The sequence below is a fragment of the Lemur catta genome, chromosome 21 (assembly GCF_020740605.2).
Source record: "Lemur catta isolate mLemCat1 chromosome 21, mLemCat1.pri, whole genome shotgun sequence".
In the NCBI taxonomy this organism is placed as follows: Eukaryota; Metazoa; Chordata; class Mammalia; order Primates; family Lemuridae; genus Lemur; species Lemur catta.
The window spans coordinates 27,938,890-27,960,807 of record NC_059148.1 but is presented as its reverse complement, the minus strand read 5'-3'; the positions used below and the strand labels follow the sequence as shown (position 1 = coordinate 27,960,807).

The 21,918-nt window shown below is 47.7% G+C and overlaps 1 protein-coding gene and 1 pseudogene across 3 annotated transcripts; one reads left to right on the top strand and one right to left on the bottom strand.

The window, feature by feature from the left end:
• Positions 1-774: 774 nt before the first annotated feature.
• RILPL2 (Rab interacting lysosomal protein like 2) lies at positions 775-19,351 on the top strand. 3 transcript variants are annotated; one of them, XM_045534969.1, is made up of 6 exons: positions 780-1,372; positions 8,068-8,219; positions 9,397-9,435; positions 12,758-12,868; positions 18,766-19,102; positions 19,335-19,351. In XM_045534969.1, the coding sequence occupies exons 1-5, from the start codon at positions 1,025-1,027 to the stop codon at positions 18,794-18,796; spliced, it is 681 nt and encodes a 226-aa protein (XP_045390925.1). In that variant the 5' UTR covers positions 780-1,024; the 3' UTR covers positions 18,797-19,102; positions 19,335-19,351. The 3 variants fall into 3 exon arrangements, with proteins under 3 accessions (XP_045390927.1, XP_045390925.1, XP_045390926.1); XM_045534970.1 differs by lacking the exon at positions 9,397-9,435 and having other exon boundaries at positions 791-1,372; XM_045534971.1 differs by lacking the exons at positions 9,397-9,435; positions 12,758-12,868 and having other exon boundaries at positions 775-1,372.
• On the bottom strand, positions 2,404-7,933 carry LOC123626209 (annotated as a pseudogene).
• Positions 19,352-21,918: the final 2,567 nt, after the last annotated feature.

Sequence of the window (21,918 nt, the reverse complement as noted above, 5' to 3'; positions counted from 1 at the left end):
TATGTGAAGAATGCTTTCTGATTTTCGAAGCAGTGATTTTTGTTTCGTTAATTACTCCTTCTACTCCTGCCCATAAAGCAAGGTGTCTGCTACGCGAGCAATTCCTCCACAATGCTCGTGGAAGAAAAGAATAAAGGATTGCAACTAACATTTATTGGAGTGCTTCTTAAGTGCTTGATCTGTCACACACATTATCTCACAACCTCATGTATGGCTCGCAGCAAGCCTACCGTGTAGGTCCTATGATTTGCCCCCATTTTACAGAGGAGGAAACTGAGGCTCGGAGGAGTTAAGTAACTCGCCAAGGTTACACCACCACTGGTTACGCGGAGGAGCCGAGGAACCATCGAAGTGAATATAGGGCAGGGATTCTCTATTTTATTGAGGATTAGAGTGAAGTCGGATGTCCCAGGTCCTGGTGACAACCTGCCTGGGAGCCTTGCAGAACCTCGAGCGCCCGGACCCCGCGGGCGCTGCCGACAGATCCGGGTCTCTATGCTGCAGCCCCCAGAAAACACCCTCGCACAGAGACCCGGATCTTCCATCACGTACGATCCAAATTCTATGGCTGGAAATCCTGAGTGTGCTAAGGGAGAAAGTCGTGTCGCTTTCGCCCTCTTTCTCCGACTACTCTGGGGAAACTCCGCCCGCGTCTCCACGGACGCGCGGCTTCCCCGCTGCGGTCGCCAGGGCGGAGCGCGGCGCGGCCCCTCCTCCCCGGCTCGCAGCGCTCCCCGCCGAGCTTCTCTGTTCCTCTTCTCGGCTGCCCTCCCTTTCCGTTGTCCCTTCGCGCCCCGAGCCACATCCTGGCGCCCGGCGCCCCGCGCGGCAGCCAGCGGGGACGGTGCGCCCGGCCTTGGGCCCGAGGGTCGCCCTGCGCCCTCCCCGGAGCCCGCGCCTCGCCCGCGCGCACGGGCCGGGCTGCGTCTCGGCGCCCCGAAAGTTTTCGGTGCCGGGAGGAAGTTGAACCTTCGGGGCCTCTCGGAGAAAGCAGCCCCGGAGGCTGCGGGGGGTCCGGGTGGCCATGGAGGAGCCCCCTCTGCGAGAGGAAGAAGAGGAGGTGGAGGGGGAGGAGGAAGAGGACGGCGAGAGGGACGAGGCCGGGCCCGAGGGGGCCCTGGGCAAGAGTCCCTTCCGGCTGACCGCCGAGGACGTGTATGACATCTCCTTCGTGGTGGGCCGCGAGCTGATGGCCCTGGGCAGCGACCCCCGGGTGACACAGCTGCAGTTCAAAATCGTGCGCGTCCTGGAGATGCTGGAGGCGCTGGTGAGCGAGGGCAACCTGACGGCCGAGGCGCTGCGCATGGAGAGGGACAGCCTCAGGAAGGAGGTGGCAGGGCTGCGGAGAGAGGGCCCGCCGGCCAGCGGGGAGGTGAGCGCGGCAGGGCGGCGCGGGGAGGCGCCCACGGGCGGGGAGGCCCTTCCCGTTCTTGAACGTCGAGCCCCTCGAACAAGTCACCGTGAATATCCGATACTCACCTTAGATGCATTGTGCGAGTTCACGTTTATTGAGCACTTACTAGGTGCCAGGTTCTATACTGGCGGCCCCGTCATCTTTGACCCTGTCCCAGGGCAGTGGTTCTTAAGCTCCAGCGTGCACTGGCGTCACCTCGAGTGGCCCTTACAACACACACTGCCAGGCCCCAGCCCAGAGTTTCTGACTCAGCGGGTCTGGAGTGAGACTGAGAATCTGCATTTCTAGCGCGTTCCCAAGGTACTGCTATGGGTCCTGGCACCAGGCTTGGAGAACCTTTGACCCAGAGTAAGAAACATTTTAACTAAAGAGAAACGAGTGCGTATTTCCACGAAAAGATGTGGACAAGGAGATTCACAGCAGCTTTGGTCACAATTGTGCCAAACTGGAAACAATTCAAATGTAACAGAATAGATTTTTAAAATTGTGGTCTATTCCTACAACAGAATACTACACAGCCATGAAGAAGAACAGAGAACTGATACACACAGCAGCGTGCGTGAATCTCACAGGCGTTACATGGAGAGAAGGAAGCCAGCACAAAAGAGGCCCTACTGTATATTTATATAAAATTCAAGAACAGGCAAAATAATCTTTAGTGATAGAAGGCAGAATGGCGGAGGAGGGCGCAGGAGGGAATTTGATGGAGAGCTACAAACGTCCCACGCCTTAATCAGGGTGTGGTTCTGCAGGTCTATACACATGTTAAAAATCATCAAGCTAAAAACTCAAGATTAGTGCATTTTACTGTATGTACACCACAATTTTACCAAATTGCATTTCACGTCACTATGCAGTATTGATGAAACAAGAGTTTCAAGAAACGATTTACCCTCACTTGCCACTACTCTACATGATGCACATAGTTTCTTTCCTTTTCTATTTTTTTTAAGAGTTCAGTTTTTTATGGAGTATGTTAGAAAAGAGGTTTAATCAACAAGACCAAAGGCCGTGTCATCATCAGATTCCTCACATTCTTTCTTGGCTTTCACTTCCTTCTCCTCAGCTGGGGAGCAGCTGTGGAGGGGGCAGGACCTCCTGCGGGTGCGCACCGGTTGCTGCTTGGGGCAGGTCCCCCAGCGCCTACATTGCGGCTGAGGCGGCTGATGTTGACATTGGCCAGGACCTTCGCAAAACAGCCAGGCCATAAAGGCTCAACATTTGCACCAGCTGCTTGCTTCAGTGAGGGTATCCTCCTCGTTGGGCAGAATGAGGCCCGAGTAGATAGCTGCCACTCGTGGTGCTGGTCGCAGGATGAAGTGAGAGCCTCACCCCAAGGCGGCCTTAGCTTCCTTGGAAGGACTCAGCACCTTGGTGGCAGGTGAGGAGAGGGAGCTGTTCTTTTTTTTTTTTTGAGACAGAGTCTCGCTTTGTTACCCTGGGTGGAGTACAATGGTGTTGGCCTAGCTCACAGCAACCTCAAACTCCTGGGCTCAAGCAATCCTCCTGCCTCGGCCTCCCAAGTAGCTGGGATGACAGGTGCAGACCACTGCACCCAGCTAATTTTTCTATTTTTAGTAGAGACAGGGTCTCAGTCTTGCTCAGAGCTGGTCTTGAACTCTCGAACTCAAGTGATCCTCCCGCCTTGGCCTCCCAGAGTGCTGGGATTACAGGTGTGAGCCACTGTGCCCAGCTGGGATTTATTCTATTTTTATGAGTTTTAAAATTCTTGTTGCAACTCATTAAATTAATTTCAGGACTCACTAGTAGTTCTCCAGCCACAGCAAAAAAAAAAAAAAAAAAAAGCTGGTGTAAGTGGACTATCCTCACACCCATTTTACAGAGACTAAGGTACAGAACAGTTAAGTAATTTGCCTAAGAACTTGCAGCAAGTAAGAGGTGAAGTCAGGATTGGAACTTAGAGACACTAGTCTTAATTAGGCCATCCTAAAATACAGACATTTGTGCTTATGTGTTGTACTGACATTGGATGAGTCACTGATGTGTGCTGGGCCCTGGGGCTATGGAAGTCAATTTAATAAGGTCCTCACAGAGCTCACATCTAGTGGGAGAGGCCAGACGCACACACCCAGAACCAGAACACAAGTTTGCAAACCAAAAAGTATGCAATAAAAGAACAACAGGAACAGGGTCGCTGAAATTCACATAGAAGTGTGAAGTTTTCCGGTAGCTTCCCTGGTAACTTTTATGTCACCTATTCCTAAGTCACGGTGGTGACAATTGTATTTTTAGATGGGGATTCTACTTTAGTATCCATCATGTGAGATGATTAAGTAGGATGACTAGTAGCCTGACTTTTGAAATTCAAGAAAAGTTAAATGACTTGCCCTAGGTTGCTTGGCCACATTCTGTGCTGTTTTTGCCCTGATCTCCAGGCACAGTGACATGAAGGAAGGACTGGGAACCCTGTGGTCTGCACAGGGTCTGGGTGATTTCCCAAATGGGGCAAAGTGGACAAGTTATGTCAGGCGACAGATGAGATGGCACAATTTCTTCCCAAACCGCAGCCTTGAGAATGGGGGTTGGGGGAAAGCATGAATTAAGAGAACAATTGTTTTTTGTTTTGTTTTTTTTGACACAGAGTTTCACTCTGCTGCCCTGGGTAGAGTGCAGCGGCATCCTCATAGCTTACTGCAACCTCAAACTCCTGGGCTCAAGCAATCCTCAGCCTCCCGAGTAGTTGGGACTACAGGTGTGCACCATGACGCCCCGCCAATTTTTCTATTTTTAGTAGAGACGGGGTCTTGCTCTTGCTCAGGCTGGTTTCCAACTACTGAGCTCAAGTGATCCTCTCACCTCGGCCTCCCACAGTGCTAGGATTACAGTCATGAGCCACCACTCCCAGACAAGAGAACAGATTTTTAGTGCCAGACAGTTTGTAAAAATATGCCTTGTTCTTATTTTCTTTCTTTTTGATTATTTTAAATTATTTTTTAATTGGTGAAATACAAGTAACAGAAACTTTACCATCTTAGGCATTTTCAAGTGTATAGTTCAGCTGCATTAAGTGCCATCAGCACCATCCAGCTCCAGAACTCGTTTACAGGCTCACCCAGCACTTTGGAGGCCAAGGTGGGAGCATCACTTAGAGGCCAGGAGTTGGAGACCAGCCTGGGCAACATAGACGAGACCATATTTACAGGAAAAAAAAAAAAAACTTAGCTGGGTCTGGTGATACACACCTGTAGTCCCAGCTACTCGGGAGGATGAGGCAGATCACCTGAGTCCCAGAGTCAAGGTTACAGTGAACTGTGATCAGGCCACTGCACTCAGCCAGGGCAACAGGGTGAGACCTTGTCTCTAAAAAACAAACAAACAAACAAAAAAACGAAAACCTCAAACTCTACCCATTAAACAACAACTCCCCACTTCTCCTACCTGCAGTCCCTGGTAACTACTGTTCTACTTTCTTTTTTTTTTTTGAGACAGAGTCTCACTTTGTTGCCCAGGCTAGAGTGAGTGCCATGGCATCAGCCTAGCTCACAGCAACCTCAAACTCCTGGGCTCAAGCAATCCTATGGCCTCAGCCTCCCGGGTAGCTGGGACTACAGGCATGCGCCACCATGCCCAGCTAATTTTTTCTATATATATTTTAGTTGGCCAGATAATTTCTTTCTATTTTTAGTAGAGACGGGGGTCTCGCTCTTGCTCAGGCTGGTCTTGAACTCCTGACCTTGAGCGATCCGCCCTCCTGGGCCTCCCAGAGTGCTAGGATTACAGGCGTGAGCCACCGCGCCCGGCCTGTTCTACTTTGTATATCTATGAATTGACCTACTCTACTGACTAGTGACTTCATCTATGTGGAATCATATTTGTTCTTATGTGACTGGCTTATTTCACTTTGCATAGTGTCCTCAAGGTTCATTCAGGTGGCATGTGTCAGAATTCCCTTTGTAAGGCTGAATAATATTTCTTGAATGTATATACCATATTTTGTTTATCCATTCATCTGTTGACGGACACTTGGGTTGCCTCCACCTTTGGCTGTTGTAAATAGAGCTGCGATGAACATGAGTGTACAAATATATCTCCTCGAGTCCTGCTTTCAGTGCTTTTGGATATACACCCAGAATTGAAATGGCTGGACCAAATGGTAATTCTATTTTTAATTTTTTAAGGAACTGCCATACTGTTTTCCATGGTGACTGCACCATTTTACATTGCTATGAACTGTCACAAGGGTCCCAATTTCTCCACATCCCCTACAACACTTGTTATTTTCTTTTTTTTTCTGACAGTAGCCATCCTAATGGGTGTAAGGTATTTTTTTTCTTTCTTTTTTTAAAAATTTAAGTTCAAACTTCAAAGGTACAAAATGTTTGCCTTGAAAAATCTCTCTCCTCATCTCTCCCCACCCCAGCCACCCAATTCCTCTCCCTGGAAAGGAATTTTTTTTTTAATTTTATTTTATTGTTTATATATTTATTTTATTTTTAATTATTATGGGTATATAATAGCTGTATATTAGAAAACATTTAAATGACCGATTTCTTGTGTATCCTTCCAGAGATACTTTATGCAAACACGAGCAGATATGACTATAATTTTCCCTTTTTTTACACAAATGGTATTATATATACTGTTCTGCCTCTTGTTTACTTTCAATTAACATATCTTAAAAGTTGTACCAAATAAGAACATAAAGAGCTTCCTTGTTTTTTAACGGCTCTCAAAAAATTGCATTGTGCGGTATTACCAGTTGTTCAATCTGAGGATTCTACACTTGGTGTTCACGGATTCACCAAGGGGACCGTGATTCCAATTCGAGAGGTCCGTGAACTTGCATGGGAAAAAATCTTCATTTTAATTTTCACCAACCTCCAAAGGAAATTTATCATTTTCTTCAATTTTGAATGTAAGATAACAAATCCCAGTTGTAGGAGCAGTGCCTGAAGTGCCAGCAATAGAAACCACATTTATTGTCATATATTATACTACACTACAGCATAGTACATAGCTCGAACTTTGTCTTTGTTCAGCATTTTCTCAAACTTAAAGCTAGGTTGTGTTATTTAATAAAGATGCAGCACTATTCGTCATACATTTGCTTTAAGAATATTTTGATAACTGTGTGTTTGCTTCGTTGGTGTCCTTATAATCCAAAGCATTTAGTTTTATACATTTACCACATCGCTCTGGGAAGGGATCCACGTGGTCTTCGCCAGGCGGCCAGAAGGGCCCGTGGTACCAAGAAAGGTTAATAATCTCTGCTTTAAGCAGTTTTCTACCAAAGACATTTCTTTCGCAATCATTTCCTCTTACCGCATGCAACAATGAATCACCCTGACGTATGCTGTTCGGCCCCCCGAGAGGCCAATATCTAGAGGAAATGAATCCTCACTGGGTGGAAGGAAAGGTGCGTCTGAAATTTTGATAAGTACAGTATTGCCACATTACACTGCAAAAGGTTAAGGAGATCTGGTGCCCTGGGTTATGAGCACAAGTGCCTATTTCCCCAGAGTCTTTACACCACGCAGTGAAATCCGCATCAACAGTGTTTTCAAATGTGCAGACCTTTGTCCGTCTGCTGGGTGAAACATGGTCACTCACTATTCACTGTTGCGTTTCTTTGTTTGTTTGTTTGTTTTTTCAGAGACAGGATCTTGCTATCTTGCCCAGGCTGGACTTGAACTCCTGGGCTCAGGTGATACTCTCACCTCAGCCTCCTGCATGGCTGGGACTCACTAGTGCATTTCTCTTGATAGTGTGCCTCATTCTCTTTATTACCTATAGAATATTCCAGAGTGTGGTTGTGCCTTAGTTTATTTAATTAGACTTTTTGTTTGTTTCCTTTTGTTTGTCTTTTTCTTTTTCTGAGACAGGGTCTCACTGTGTTGCCCTGGCTAGAGTGTAGTGGTGTCATCGTAGCTCACTGCAACCTCAAACTCCTGGGCTCAAGAGATCCTCCTGCCTCAGCCTCCCAAGTAGCTATGACTACAGGCATGCGCCACGACATCCAGCTAATTTTTTCTATTTTTTAGTCGAGACAGGGTTTCGCTCTTGCTCAAGCTGGTCTCGAACTCCTGATTTCAAATGATCCTCCCTCCTTGGCCTCCAGAGTACTAGGATTACAAGCGTGGGCCACCATGTCCAGTCTTCTACTCTTATTAATTGGCATTCTGCTGTCAAGTACAGGGTCTCCCTCTCCCCATTAATTAATTAATTTTTACTGTATTTTTTTTTAGGGACTGCGTCTCATTCTGTTAATTTTTATTTTTGTACTTTAAATATGGACTCTGAATTCTTTTATTTAATATATTATTTAATATTATCGATTCCTATTATTCATTTTGATACTCAAATTTTTCTCAGTTCAGCCAGTAGGAGCTCCTTCAAACTGTGTCATTTTTATCTGTGTCCATTTCTCCCATGGCGACATGTCCTGGGCTTGGTGTGTACTTTCTCTGCTCCAGTCCTGGAACGAGCTGTTCTCCGAGGAGCCTGATTCTCTTCTCGGAGAAGGGAACTCACAACTTTCACTTGTTTACCATTGTCCATGTACTTCCAACGGGCAACGTCTCAGCTCACAGGGTCCCCGGGAGCCACCAAACCATAGAACTTTCCATGCTGGAGCGGGTGGACAGTCCAGGTCCCCTTGAGGGAAGCAGTATCAGTGGTGTCTTTTCTTACAGGTAAACCTGGGACCAGACAAAATGGTGGTTGACCTGACAGATCCCAACCGGCCCCGCTTCACGCTGCAGGAGCTGCGGGACGTGCTGCAGGAGCGCAACAAACTCAAGTCGCAGCTCCTGGTGGCGCAGGAGGAGCTGCAGTGCTACAAGAGGTGGGCACCCCTGCCTCGAGGGCCCCACACCACAGAGCCAGTCCCAGCCCGCAGGTCCTTGCCGGGTTATGTGGTGGTTCTTACGTCCATTCATCCAATTTATTGGAGACCTACTATGTGACGGACACTGTTCCAGGCACTGGGGTACAGCAGTGACCAAAACAGAGGAAGTGAGTCCATGCCGGTCCATCGGGGGAGACAGGCAAGCCCGAAATAAACACACAGGATAATGTGGCAAGTGCTCTAAAGCAGAGGTCCCCGACCTTCTTGGCACCAGGGACTGGTTTCATGGAAGACAATTTTCCCACAGATGGTGGCGGGGCATAAGTAGGAGGGGATTGTGGTGTGATGGCTTCGTATGATTCAAGCGCCTTACATTTATTGTGCAGTCAAACCTCTCTGCTAATGATAATCTGTATTTGCAGCCGCTCCCCAGCGCTAGCTTCACCTCCTCAGCTCCACCTCAGATCTTCAGGCATTAGATTCTTCTAAGGAGCATGAAACCTAGACCCCTCGCACGTGCAGTTAACAGTAGGGTTCGTGCTCCTATAAGAATCAAAAGCCGCTGCTGATCTGACAGGAGGCGGGAGCGGCTGTGAATACAGATGAAGCTTCTCTCACTGGCTCGCGACTCACTGGTTCCTAACAGGCCCGGGACTGGTACTGCTCCACAGCCTGGGGTTGGGGACTGCAGCTTGCAGCTCTAAAGGATACACAACAAATGCCATAGCAGGCAGTGACGTGGGAGCGGCAGGGGCCTGTTTAGATGGGGTGGTCAGGGAAGACCCTCTCAGGGGACAGACAAGAAGAAGGCAGCCATGTAAAGATTTGGAAAGGCAAAAATGGAGCAGGAAATGCAGAGACCCTGAGGTGGGAAGCAGCATGGTGGCCAATTTGAAGGGGACAAAAAGGGTGGAACCTGGAACGCAAGGTAGAAGACACTGGGGATGTATGCCTCAGCCATGGGAAGGAGCTTAAATTTTATTGCAAGTGTAACGGGAAGTCATTGAGAAGTTCTGATCAAGGGAATGACAAGATCTGATTTACTGTTTTAAGAGATCAGGATGGTGATTTTGATAACTGAACTGCTTGGTTATGGAAGAGAATGTCCTTGTTCTTTGCAAATACACTCTGAAGTATTGGGCAGTAAAGGGGTAACATGTCTCTTACTCTCTAGTGGTTCAGAAAGAAGATGGATGGACAGATGGACAGACAGGTGGGTAGATGGATGGATTCATGGACAGATGGATAAATAGTTAGGGAATCTGGGTAAAGGGTATACAGTAAGTCCTTATACTAATCTCACAATTTCTCTGTTAAGTTTGAAATTATATAAAAATTAAAAGTTAAGAAAGACCACAGTGGTCCTGTGTAGAGAATGAATCGTAGGGCGAGCATGAGAGGCGGTAAGGAAGCTGGTGTCATATCCGGTTTGGACTTTGCCGTTTCCTTTTGTCATCACATGTTTTCCTTTATGTTGGTATTTATTGAAAAGGGGACTCTATGGCCGAATAATTCTGGGAAACGCTGAGTTAAACAAAGCACGTTTCCTTACAGGTAGGGGAAGGAAGGACCAAGGGAATACAAACGCAGTGTCCGCTAGTATTCAGTAATACCCACTGTGTACCAGGGACTCTGCTAAGTGTATCCCAGGCATCATTTCTGTTAGTACTTACAGCAAGACTGAGTTGAGGTGATGTTACCGTCATGGTGAGCTGAGGTCCAGAGAGGCTGGTACCTGCTTAAAGCCATGGTGGCAGTGGTGGGGACGTGACCTCAGACAGACATCAGAGTCTGTGTTTTTAATTAGCATGCCACATTTGGACCCTGAAAGTTTGGAATTAAGGACACACCCTGATCAAAAACAAAACAAAAAGCCCAAGTGGTATTCTTCAAATTCCTTCCACGTGGCATCTTTAAGAGAGCAGTAATAAGCAGACAGGTTCTGAGAAGCCAAATCCAAGAAGGCTGATTCTGCCAACAGGAATTTACTGTCTCCCGTCTGCTGAGGTTGGAACCATGTTGATGGAAAGACCTGTCTTCATCTCATTTAGTAAGCAGTTCAGACATAGGTAGTTAAAAAGGAATTGCTAAGCTGCTGGGCCGGGAGCAGCTTGTTAGCGAACAAAACAACACACTTTGTTTCTAGTTTTGCATTCCCGGAGAACAAGGGATGTGCACTTCCCATCTGGCACCAGTTTCTAGCGTTACGTATTCCGGAGGAACCAGCGTGCCAGCTGAGACGTTCTCATGGCAACTGCATCAATTTGCAGGTCCAAAGTCAGACTGAAAATATATGGATAATAATTTGTAATTACAGAGAGCTATGACAGGTTGTTTCCAAAGGCGGCCACAACAATATTCCCCACCCTGCGTGCCTTTTGCAAAGAGACTTTGCCACTCCTCTCATCAAGAGGTGGACCCTTGCAACTGGGAGCACAGGGACTGAAAATTTTTTTTAAAAAAGAAAAAAAAAGAGGTAGAGTCTATTTTCCCTCTCCTTGAATCTGAGCTGGCCTGTTGACCAATGGAACAGGATGTAAGTGATGATATTTAGCTTCCTAGAGTAAGGATTTAAGAGGCCTTGCAGCTTCCATTTTTGTGCTCTTGGAATGCTACTTGAGTCCAGCATGCTATGAGGAAGCTCAAAGTAGTCACATGGAGGGGTCACATGAAGGAAAACAGAGTGCCTCTGCTGACAGCCCCAGCTGTGCCCAGCCCCCATCCAGTCCCCTAACTGAATGCAGCCAAGTGAGAACCTCAGACCAGTCCAGCTGGAGGACCACAAAGCCAACCATAAGAAGCTAGGTACAGTGTTGCGCACCTGTAGTTCCAGCTACTCGGGAGGCTGAGGCAGGAGGATCACTTGAGCCCAGGAGTTTGAGGCTGCAGTGAGCTATGATTGCACCACTATCGTCCAGCTTAGGCAACAGAGCAAGACCTTGTCTCAAAAAAAAAAAAAAAAACAAAACCAAAGAAATAGAATCATCGTGGTGAGAGATCATAGTCATGATTGTTTTTAAGTCACCAAGTTTTATTTATGTAATAGTAGATGATGGAAAAAGGGAATTTTTAGATATTGCTTCTTGTTAAATATTCATATTATCATAATAAAGATCCACAATAAAATATAAAGAATACATTATTTAGTAATAAAAATTTAACATAAATATTAATATTATTATCAAATAAGAGCCTACTCTTTGCAAAACCCTTTTGTGAAGAAGGAAGAAGTATGACTTTGCCCTCTGACACTCACCCTGAAAGAGGTGTCTTAGCGTGGGTTACCCTAACAAAATACCACAGACTGCATGGCTTCTGTGACAGAAATTTCTTTCCTCACAGTTCTAGAGGCTGAAAGTCCAAGATTAAGAGCGAGGAGAGAGGGAGAGAGAAAGACAGAGATCCCACCTTCATGACCTCATTTAAACCTAACTACCCCCCAAAGGTCCCATCACCAAATGGAATCACAGTGGGGGTTAGGGCATCGACATGTGAAGTTGAAGGAGACACAATTCAGCCCAGACCAAGAGAGAAACAGTACGGGCATAAATTTACCAGTTGGCACCATAACAAAAGACCTAAGTGCATATAATGAGCTGTCCTGTGTCATACATTGAAATGTTTCCTTTTGGTCAGGCTTCTTTTGGTTGCAAGTGACAGAAATCCAGTTTAAACTAGCTTAAACACAAAATCACATGGTTGCGAAGGATCCCGGTGTAGCTCTCTCTCAAAAATAAAAATTGCAATAAGGCCTCAGGGCTGGAGTCAGGGACTCAGAGCCTCTGGTTCTCCTCTGTGCTTCTCTGTTTCTTGGCCTCCTTATCTCATATTGCAGACAGGCCTTCTCTGAATCTTAGGAAACAGACTTCTAGCAACCCCAGTGGAGTCAGTGAGAGAAAACAGGCTTCGTCCAACTTCTGCACATCAAGTCTGGGCAGATACACTGACCCTCATTGGGCCAGACCTCAGTGTCACCTGACCTCGATATCTTATCAAACAATATCAATCTAGCTCTTATCACCATCTGACTTACTATTTATACTTTTATTTTGCTTATTTTTCTTTATTTATTTACTGTTTCTTTCCGCCACTGGAATATAAATTGAATGAGAGAAAATGTTTTGTTCAGACTATATCTATAATACCTTGGTACAGAAGGTAGCTTAATGAATATTTGTTGAATGAATGAATAAGTGAGTGTCAGGCACTATGTATTATCTCATTTAACCCCCCAATACTAGGAGGTAGGTGCTATTATTATCCTCATTTTCCAAGAAACCAAGAGTTAATTCAGAAAATTTATGGTGTCATATTCCTAGGAAGTAAAGAAGCTTGAAGTACTAGCCAATGCAGTTAGATAAGAGGAAGGAAATAGGCATCAAATTGGGAAGGCAGAAGGAAGATTCTCTGCCTCTAATGTTTTCAATCATAATATTATTAACACAATAATAATTATTAAGACTCTTTATTTTCAAAGCTGCACAGATAAGAGGCCTGCAGTAAAACAACCCATTTATTTGTCCTCTTTTTCCCAGTGGCCTGTTTCCACCAAGAGAAGGCCCAGGAGGAAGAGAAAAAGATGCTCTGGTTACCAGGGCCAGCAATGCTGACAGGAACAAGGAGGAGAAGACAATCATAAAGAAGCTGTGAGTCACCTTGCTGTCTCTGTTGCCACTAAATAATTGCTAAAGGAAGTAGTAAGGGGCAAGAGGAACTTCTCAGGGCAGGGAGGCCCTGCTCTCCCCTGGTGGGAATCCTGTAGCTAATACGAAAAGTCAGTGCTTCTTGGCCTTTAGGCTAAGACCAAGTGAAAACTCAATGCCAGTGTATTACAATTATTATTATTATTTTTTGAGAAAAGGTCTTGCTCTGTCACCTGGGCTAGAGTGCAGTGGCATCATCATAGCTCACTGCAACCTTAAACTCCTAGGATCAAGTGATCTTCCTGCCTCAGCCTCCCGAGTAGCTGGGGCTACAGGTGCACACCACTATGCCCAGCTAATGTTTCTATTTTTTGTAGAGATGGGATCTCACTCTTATTCAGGCTGGCTCGAACTCCTGGCCTCAAGTGATGCTCCTGCCTCAGGCTCCCAAAGTGTTAGAATTACAGGCGTGAGCCACTGTGTCCAGCTGGTGTATTATAATAATATTCGCCAAGCAGTAATCTAAGTACTTGACATATATTAATTCACTGAATCATCACAACAACCCTAAAAGGCAGGAACTATTATTATCCCCATTTTACAGATGGAGAAACAGATACTGAGAGGTGAAGTAATTTGCGCAAGGTCACACAGATAGTAAAGAGTGCAGTCAGGATTTGAAGCCAAGGAAGTCTAGCTTCTATATTCTACTGACTCCCCATGATATAATAACAATAACCAAAAATAGTAATATTATTGTACCAACAAGAAAAATGATAAAAATTATTGTAGCTTACGGGGGAATGCTTGATCACTTCTCTTACCTCCAACTTTAGAACCAATCAAGAAAGCCAGGATGTCCAAGAATCAGCTTTGTTACTGGGAAAGCAGGTTTGTAGAACAAAGCCTGGACTTGGCGCTCAAATGGGACTTCCTACTCCTTCCCCTCCAAAGGGACTGACCCAGGCCTTCGTTCTCAGGGCCAGGGGCTGGGGGAGGCGGCGGGGGGCAGGAGCAGAGGGGAGGACACCTGTGGCCCAGCAGCAGCGGCAGCTCAGGAAGGAAGAGCCAGAGGGAGAGGAGGCTGTGTGTGCAGCTTGTCGGAGAGCAGAGTCACAATTCTTCCCGTGGGGGCAGTGGTTCATGTGGGGTCAGTATGGCAGGTGGGGAAATAGCAGATTTCTTCCCAGTATTGCCCAGACGCTGTAGGTTTTACTTTGATGGGATGAAGTAGGACTGGGGAAGAGAAAAGATAAATCCCCCTACTAAAGAGTCATCATAATTCCCACTTAATGAGCATCTACTATGTGCTAGACACTGAGCTAGTTTGCAAGGAGATTTGATATGTGCCTTCTCAGTTGCCGGGTGTCACAATAATTAGATGCGGCTTTCTTCCACCCCACGCTGCAGCAAGCAGTCTGTCTGCCTTGGTTGCTTTGAGAAAGTCTGTCCTAGTAACAGCTGACCAGCGTCTGGTCTCCTGGATGGAAACTGAGACGCAGCTTAAATCAGGGGTCTCAATCTCCAGTGCCTGCAGGGGCCCGGTCCTTCATGCAGATGAGTGATGGGGTTGTGGGGTAGGGCGGAGGCCATTTGTCCCCCAGCTCTGTCTAGCCAAGGGATAACATGCTGCCAGAGCTTCTGATTCTTGAGAGAAGCCAAGAAACCAGATTTGTTCATGGAATCTGATTTTCAAGTGCTGGCAAATAATTTAAGTTCAAACATAAATATCACGAGATCCAAATGAACCCCCACTGGAGGCTGCATCGGGGCCCCGGCTGCCTGGCCGCCACCTCCGCTCTCACCCCTTTCCTCTGCCTCCGAGGGAGGCCTGCTTGGCAGATGGCTGAGAGCACCTGGGTTTTTTCCATTCATCTGGTCGTGAGTCAGTCAACAAACCCTCACTGAGTGTCGATGGTGTGCCAGGTGTCATGCCGGGCGCCGGGGAAGAGGCAATGACCTGTTTTACAAGGGCTTTGTTGGCTTCCATTTCACAGGGAAATGCTTCTGAGGGATCAGAGATTCTGAGTTACCTTCCAGGGCAGATTTAAGATAGATGCCTTTGTTTCAAGAGAGAAGAGAAAAAAAAAAATTTTTTTTTTTTTTGAACCTCAGAAGCAGGGTTGAGTTCACAATTCCCAGCTCATGGCACGTGACCTTCATCGTTAGTGCAAAACCTCTTTCTTCTTGGTTGTGATTCATTCCCTTTTATCCCTTGATCCATTCTGCTTCCCAGCTCCCTCCCCCCAGCCACTCTAACATAGCATTTAAAGTGTATCTTTTTATTTGAATGCGTTCTAGTAAGTATATGTTATTCTGTGTGGATATGTGTATTTTTAATATATAACTGATATTTTAACACTTCATTCTGTTTGCTACTGTTTTTTTTTTTAAATACTAAACACTTTTTTTTATTAAGCATCCATATGTGTGTGTTTTTTAATTTTAATAGTATATTTTATCAACTGAACATATCCAAAATCACTATCATTTCAACATGTGATCACTATAAAAGATTATTATGATTATTACCATTTTTTTTTTTTTAGAGACAGGGTCTTGCTTTGTTGCCCAGGCTTGACAGCAGTGGCATGATCATAGCTCATTGCAGCCTCCAACTCCTGGGCTCAAGTGATCCTCCTATCTCAGCCTCCCGAGTTACTGGGACTACAACCGTGCACCATGATGCCCAGCCAATTTTTCTATTTTTAGTAGAGACAGAGTCTCAGTCTTGCTCAGGCTGGTCTCAAACTCCTGAGCTCAATGATCTGCCCGCTTCGGCCTCCCAGAGTGCTAGGATTACAGGCGTGAGCCACCGCACCTGGCCTTACTTGTTGCTTCTAACCCCAGGAAAATACTTCCTCTCCCTGGGGGCTGGGAGAGTCCCGGGTTGTCTTCACGCTCATCCATGTTCTCTTGTGGACCTGCGTGTGACTTTCCTAGAGTTATATACTTAGGGGAGAAACTTCTGGGTCACGGGCTCTATCAGCCAGGAGTGTGGCAAGAAACAAATGGCACAATTAAAGGGGAGTGGGGGGGGCACAAAGAGATTCAAGGAAGGGACATTTTACAGCTGTGTGAGCAGGGTTAAGGGGGCCAGCAAGGGATGAGATGCACCCGGGGCTGGCAACAGAGGGGAGACGTTACTACCCCTTAGGCCTGAAGGGGCGAGGGACGGGCACCGTGGGGGCAAGAGAGAAGTGAGACAGTGTGGCCTCCAGCAGAGGAACACAGCAGTGCTCCAACAAGGCCAGGCACGGAGGGAGCGATCTGGGGAATAAAAACTCCCAAAATGCTTCGTCTTGCCAGGACTGAGCTCAACCAGCAGCCAGAGCACGAAGGAGCTTGTTGACACAGTCCACGGAGCTGAGAGCAGGGGAGGGACGGATGGGCAAACGGCCCACGGAGTATGCACAGACTTCGTGTAATTAGCTAGTATCAGGCTTTCTGAAATGGCCGCTTGAAACTGCTTTGTTTTGCTGGGCACAGTGGCTCACGCCTGTAATCCCAGTGCTTTGGGAGGTCAAGGTGGGAGGATCGCCGGAGCCCAAGAGTTTGAGGCTGCAGTGAGCTATGATCACACCGCTGTACTCCAGCCCTGGCAACAGAGCGAAACCCTGTCTCTAAAAGTAAAAAGTAAAATAAATTAAAAACTAAAAGAAAACTGCTTTGTCAGGCAAGACCACCTGAAACCAGTTTCTTCATTCAACAACTATTTATTGGGAGCGCACCCCGTGCCGGGCATTGTTCTAGGAGCTGCGGAATCAGCAGTGAACAAGACTAAGTCCCCACATGGGGTTTATGTTCTAGTGCGAGAGTAGGAGAGTGAACAGCTGAAGACATAAATTAGCAGGATAATTTTAGACAGCCCTGAGCACTGTGAAGACAGTTAAATAGGGTCCTCAGAGAGAGAGAGAGAGAGAGAGGGGAGTACTTTAGATTAGGGGAGTCCTGGAAGGCTTCTGTGGGGAGATGACATTCGAACAGAGACCTGAAGGACAATAAAAACCTGAAGGAAGCGTGTTCCTGGCAGACGAGACAGGGGGGTGAAGGCCTGAGGCTGCAGGTGGCTCACAGGACAGATCACGCTGGCAGGGACAGGGAGGAGAGTGGAGGTGAGGGTGGACAGGTAGAAGGGGCCACGTCACGCAGGGCCACATGGGTCCCAGAGAGGACTTCGGGTTTTATTCTAGGTGCATGGGGAAGGCGTTGGAGGGTTTTAAGCTGACCGGATCTACACGTAACTCACTGGCTCGGGCTGCTCTGTGGAGGAGGCCGGGGGGCAGGGGAAAGTTTCTCCCCCAAGGAAGGGTCTGGCAGCGTCGTTTAGGATTTCCACTGGCTGAGTATCTTGTCGTAAATAAGGCTTCCGGAGGGCATAAACCGGTTTCCTTCTGCCTCCTCCTAGGGGAGTTCTTTGGGTCACTTAATAGGAATTTGAGCCTAATATGGCAAAAATAAAATGTTCTGTGCATGTACCGGCCTCAGGGCATGTGTTTAATGAGCGTGAGGCCACACTTTCTTGGTCAGATAAGCTTGTTTTGCTAATGGGAATGAATGAATGAATGAGTTTCTGAAGAAGTAGGTCATGCTGAGAAGGATTTTTGTTTTTATCCTGAGAACAGTAGGAGCCGTGGAAGGGTTTAAGAGGAGGAATGACTGTCACTTCTGCACTGTGGCGAGGTCATTCTGGCTGCGTGTGAACGGCTGGCAGGGGATGACGGGGAGGTGGCTGTTCTCCCTGTGGGGTGGCTGGGGCTGGGGGTGGCAGTAGAGGAGATGAGAAGTGGTGGGATTAGGAACATATTTGGGGTGCGATGACTAAAACATGGCAGATGGAGGGAGGAGTGGAGAACAACTCCCAGGTTTCTGGCTTGAGTGCCTGGGTGGGGGGGTGATATCATTTCCTGAGACAGGAAACGGGGGGTGGGGGGAGTGTGTGCAGGTTCAGGGGGACAATGGCTGAGCAGGCCTGCGTCTGCACGCTGGTCAGGGCTCGCCCCAGCCATCCCTGGGACAAGCTGCTGGGGACACCTGAAGGTTTGTTTCTGAGGGGACGCAAGAGCTCAGGTCCCCGTGAGTGATGTTTCACACCCCCGTGACCGTGCCTCTTTCTCATGACTGGAGATAGTGCTGGACTATAGGACATTGTGCCTCCTTTTCAAAACTTTGCATATTTTGGTAGTTGATATTTTGCGTATCTCGGTCATTTGGTCTTCATGTCTCAGGGAATAGCTTTATGTGTCTTATCCGTTTTATTCAGGGATGCATGTGTTCATCATTCACTGTAAAGATCTGTTTTATAATCGTAGGTAATGTCAAGAAGTTATCTCTTCCTCCACAATAAAACCTCCTCAAATTATTATTATTATTTTTGAGACAGAGTCTCGCCCTGTTGCCCAGGTCAAAGTGAAGTGGCATCATCATAGCTCACTGCCACCTCAAACTCTTGGGCTCGAGCAATCTTCCCATCTCAGCCTCCCAAGTAGCTGGGACTACAGGTGTGCACCATCATGCCTGGCTAAAAACCTCCTAAACTTAAAAAAAAAAAAAAGTGCTGGACACCCTCTCATAGTACAGCACAGTGGTTAAAAGTGTGGCTCTGGGCCCAACTCCTGGCTGCACGGCCACTGTGTGACCTTGGGCCTGTTACTTAACCTCCTAGGACCTCAGTTTGCTAATCTATAAAATGGGGATATTAATGGTCCTTCCCGCAGAGTTCTTATGAGTGTGAAATGAGCCAATCCATGTGAAGCACCTTGAACAGCAGCTGTCCCATAATAAGCCTGGAACACATTCTTGAGTCAACGGCCCGCAAGAGCTGTTTGCAGATTTTGCAGGGGTTTCTGCGCCCCTTCCTCATTCCCTTTGCTTATTCTGACCCCTCTCTCTCCACCCAGGTTCTTCTTCCGGTCGGGGAAGCACACCTAGATCAAAGGCCGTGACTAAGCAGCGCTGCCAGACTCCAGGAGACAACCCGCCAGGCGCCTTGTAAAGCTGTCCCTGTGCCACATGGACATTGCTCATCTGCTCCCGCCTCACAGCACATGGAGGAGGGAGGTGATGAAGGTCCCTTGGGATCACTTTCTCCCCGGCTGCAGAACTGGACACCCTTGAAGGTGTGGCCAGGGCTCAAGTGAACCAGCATAAAGAATGAAGAAAGCACAAGGAATGTGCACGGGGCCCACCTCCTGCTCCCACTTCAACACCCCCAGCTGCAGACGTGTGTGTGTGTGTGTTCTACCGACCTGCTCCCCGGGGGCGACCCTGGTCTTTCACATGTAGCCGCAGGGAGAAGAGAAAGCAGGAAAACATGACATTGATAGCCCAGTGGTGACTTCACTGAGTGAATATTTGATTTAGCAACCACAACTTTCTTTATGTGATGTTTGTATTAAAGTAAAATGACTTTTATACTTCCTGTATGTGTTTGAGTGGTCTCTGAGAGTTAAGATGTGTATGTGGGGAGCTGCGTGTGTGTGTGTGGTGCATGTACAGTCCACTGGATCTGAGGGATGCGCCACTTTGTGTCACTACAATGCTGCCAATTAGAACTTTAAGATGCTATTGATTGTAAGGCTCACGCTGATTTCAGAGATGTCAAGATGTAAAAAAATGTGCATTTAGGAATCAGTGAGATACGGTATATAGGGAAGGGGTGGCTGCACCTCGCAAAGAAACTAACAAGGCTGCTGAGCACAGTCCCGGAGGCCGTCCTCTCAGTCAATCACGCGGGCTCACCCAGCACGTTACGCCTGCTCTGAGGATTTTCTCATTTGTTCCTTATGACAGCTCGGTGAGATGGGGACTGGTACTGAGCCCCCCCCCCCAGTTTACAGGTTGGAAACTGAGGCTCTGGAAGGTCTAAGTATCTTACTCGAGGTCACGTAGCTAGGAAGCAGCTACCCCGATGCAAACGCAGGCCTGGTGCTAAGACCGGTCTCTTAGCTGCGAAGCTCCACACGCCCGGTCTCTGAAAAGTGCTGATTAATATCAGTGACCACAACTCACTGCATGCCTCACCTGCACCATCTTATGGACCTTCCCCATGTCCTCTCGCCGTACCCCTGGGAGACGGGATTTTATCATTGTTCTCACAGTACACCCAGGGAGGTTAAAGCACAATGGGGTAAAAGGATTGTCCAAGGTCCCCAGCTAGAAAGTAGAAGCAGCAGAACTTGAACCCAGGTAACCACTGGGTAACTGTCACCACTACAGTGCTGTAACCACTCCGCCTCCCACAGAGTCAGCAGTGTCTCTTGCCACCCCGACAGGGTCGAGTGGTCCGAGTCTCCTGATCCCAGCACCCTGTATGACGCAGCAACTCTGTTGGGTGCCCCCCTCTTAACTAGGGGAGGGCGGAGAATGTTTCTGCACCTTGGAGGTGAGAGCCAACCTGGCAGACAAATCTACGCACCCTGACTCCAAACCACACGCGGAAGCCACACCAACAGCAGTGGGATCACAGAACACCGTTCTAGAGTGGGGAGGGCTGCAACCTTGGCCGGGCTGCAGAGCAGGGGACACTCCTGGGTCAGTCTCCACGGCACCAGCCTTACGTCCCAGAGCCCCAGCTGTGGCAGCTGACCGCCCTGCTCCTGAGCCAGTCTTGCTTCAGTGTCCCCACCTACAGGGGGCAGGATGCCATAAAGTCTAGAAGCCGACGGAAGATTACTGTGCATTGCTATCTATAAGCCATTTACACGTATCTCTTGGATTTCCAGACTCAGGGGGCACCCTGTATAAATGCTCACATGCCCCCTGTTCCCTTGGGATGGTCACGGTGAGAGCACCTGCTCAGAAATGTCAAGACAAGACAGCCCCCGGTGGCTCTGGTACCCTAGGAGAGACTCAAAAAAGTTACAGCAAGAAATGCTTAGAGTGCAACTCTTGCTAAAACCAGACGCTGGGGCGTGGGCATGCTGCAAAGTGTGTGCTGGGAGCATTTCTCCTAGAGACGGGCCTGCTTAACCACAGATAACAGAGCTGTGGTGCCAGGTGGGCTCCGGCCACTCCCACACGGCGGGATTCCAACTACACACCCTGCGGGGGGAGGAACAAGCTTAGAAGCAGGTTCCCAAGCCAGATCTCAGGAGGCGTAAGAGGTGGTTGCCACAGCAATTGTTTTTAAAAGATGAACAAATTAAATACAGCAACTAAATATCAGAACTTGGAAGCACTTAGGAGCTATCAGTCCTGAGCACTGGTGAAGAGTGAATGGTAGAAACCACCCAAAGTTTTAATCTAATAGCTAACATCGATCACTGAGGGTTATTATGTGCAAGGCACTAGTGCAAGTGCTTTTGTATTAACTCATTAAGTCCTCACAGTCACCCTCTATTAAGGACTGTTCTTGTCTTCATGTTATACAGGAAGGTCAGGTTCCTGCCCAAGGTTATGCTGCCACGTGACCGGAACCAGAGGTTCTGTTCCAAGGCCTGAGCACGTGGCCACCAGGCCACACATTCCTCTCCGAGGTGAGGATATACCTGATGACCGACACCTCTGCGTGGCCAAGTGGGCACAGACTATTCCTATTTGATGGACAAGTTTCAGAGAGGGAAGTGCCCAAGGTCACATGGCCAGAAGTGGATCTCTTGCCTCTAAACCAAGGGCTCTGCCACCGTCCCAATCTGCCACCGCTGCCCAAGCGTGGTGGAGACACAGATCTGGGCTGGTAGGGGCCTTTCCCAGCATTAAGACCTGAGAATCAAGTCTCATAAGTTAGAAATGACAACGACAATTACAGCAGCTAAAATTTATGACGCCTGCTCCGTGCAAGGCACTGTTCAAAGGCTCAATATGTGTTAACTTTGAACCTCCACGAGCACCTACGACCCCCGCAACACACAGATGAGGAAACTGAGGAACTCAGGAGTCCAAGGCAACAGGCTCAAAATCCTATCGGCAAGACTTTCTGGCTCCTTTGGAGGTCATTCACCACAGTTTAGACTCGTGGGACGTGTGACCCTTTTGTAAAATAAAACAGAAAGTCAGACCCTACTTTTTTCTCCCTCTGCCTTGTACAAACAGAAAGACACACACAGGTGGCC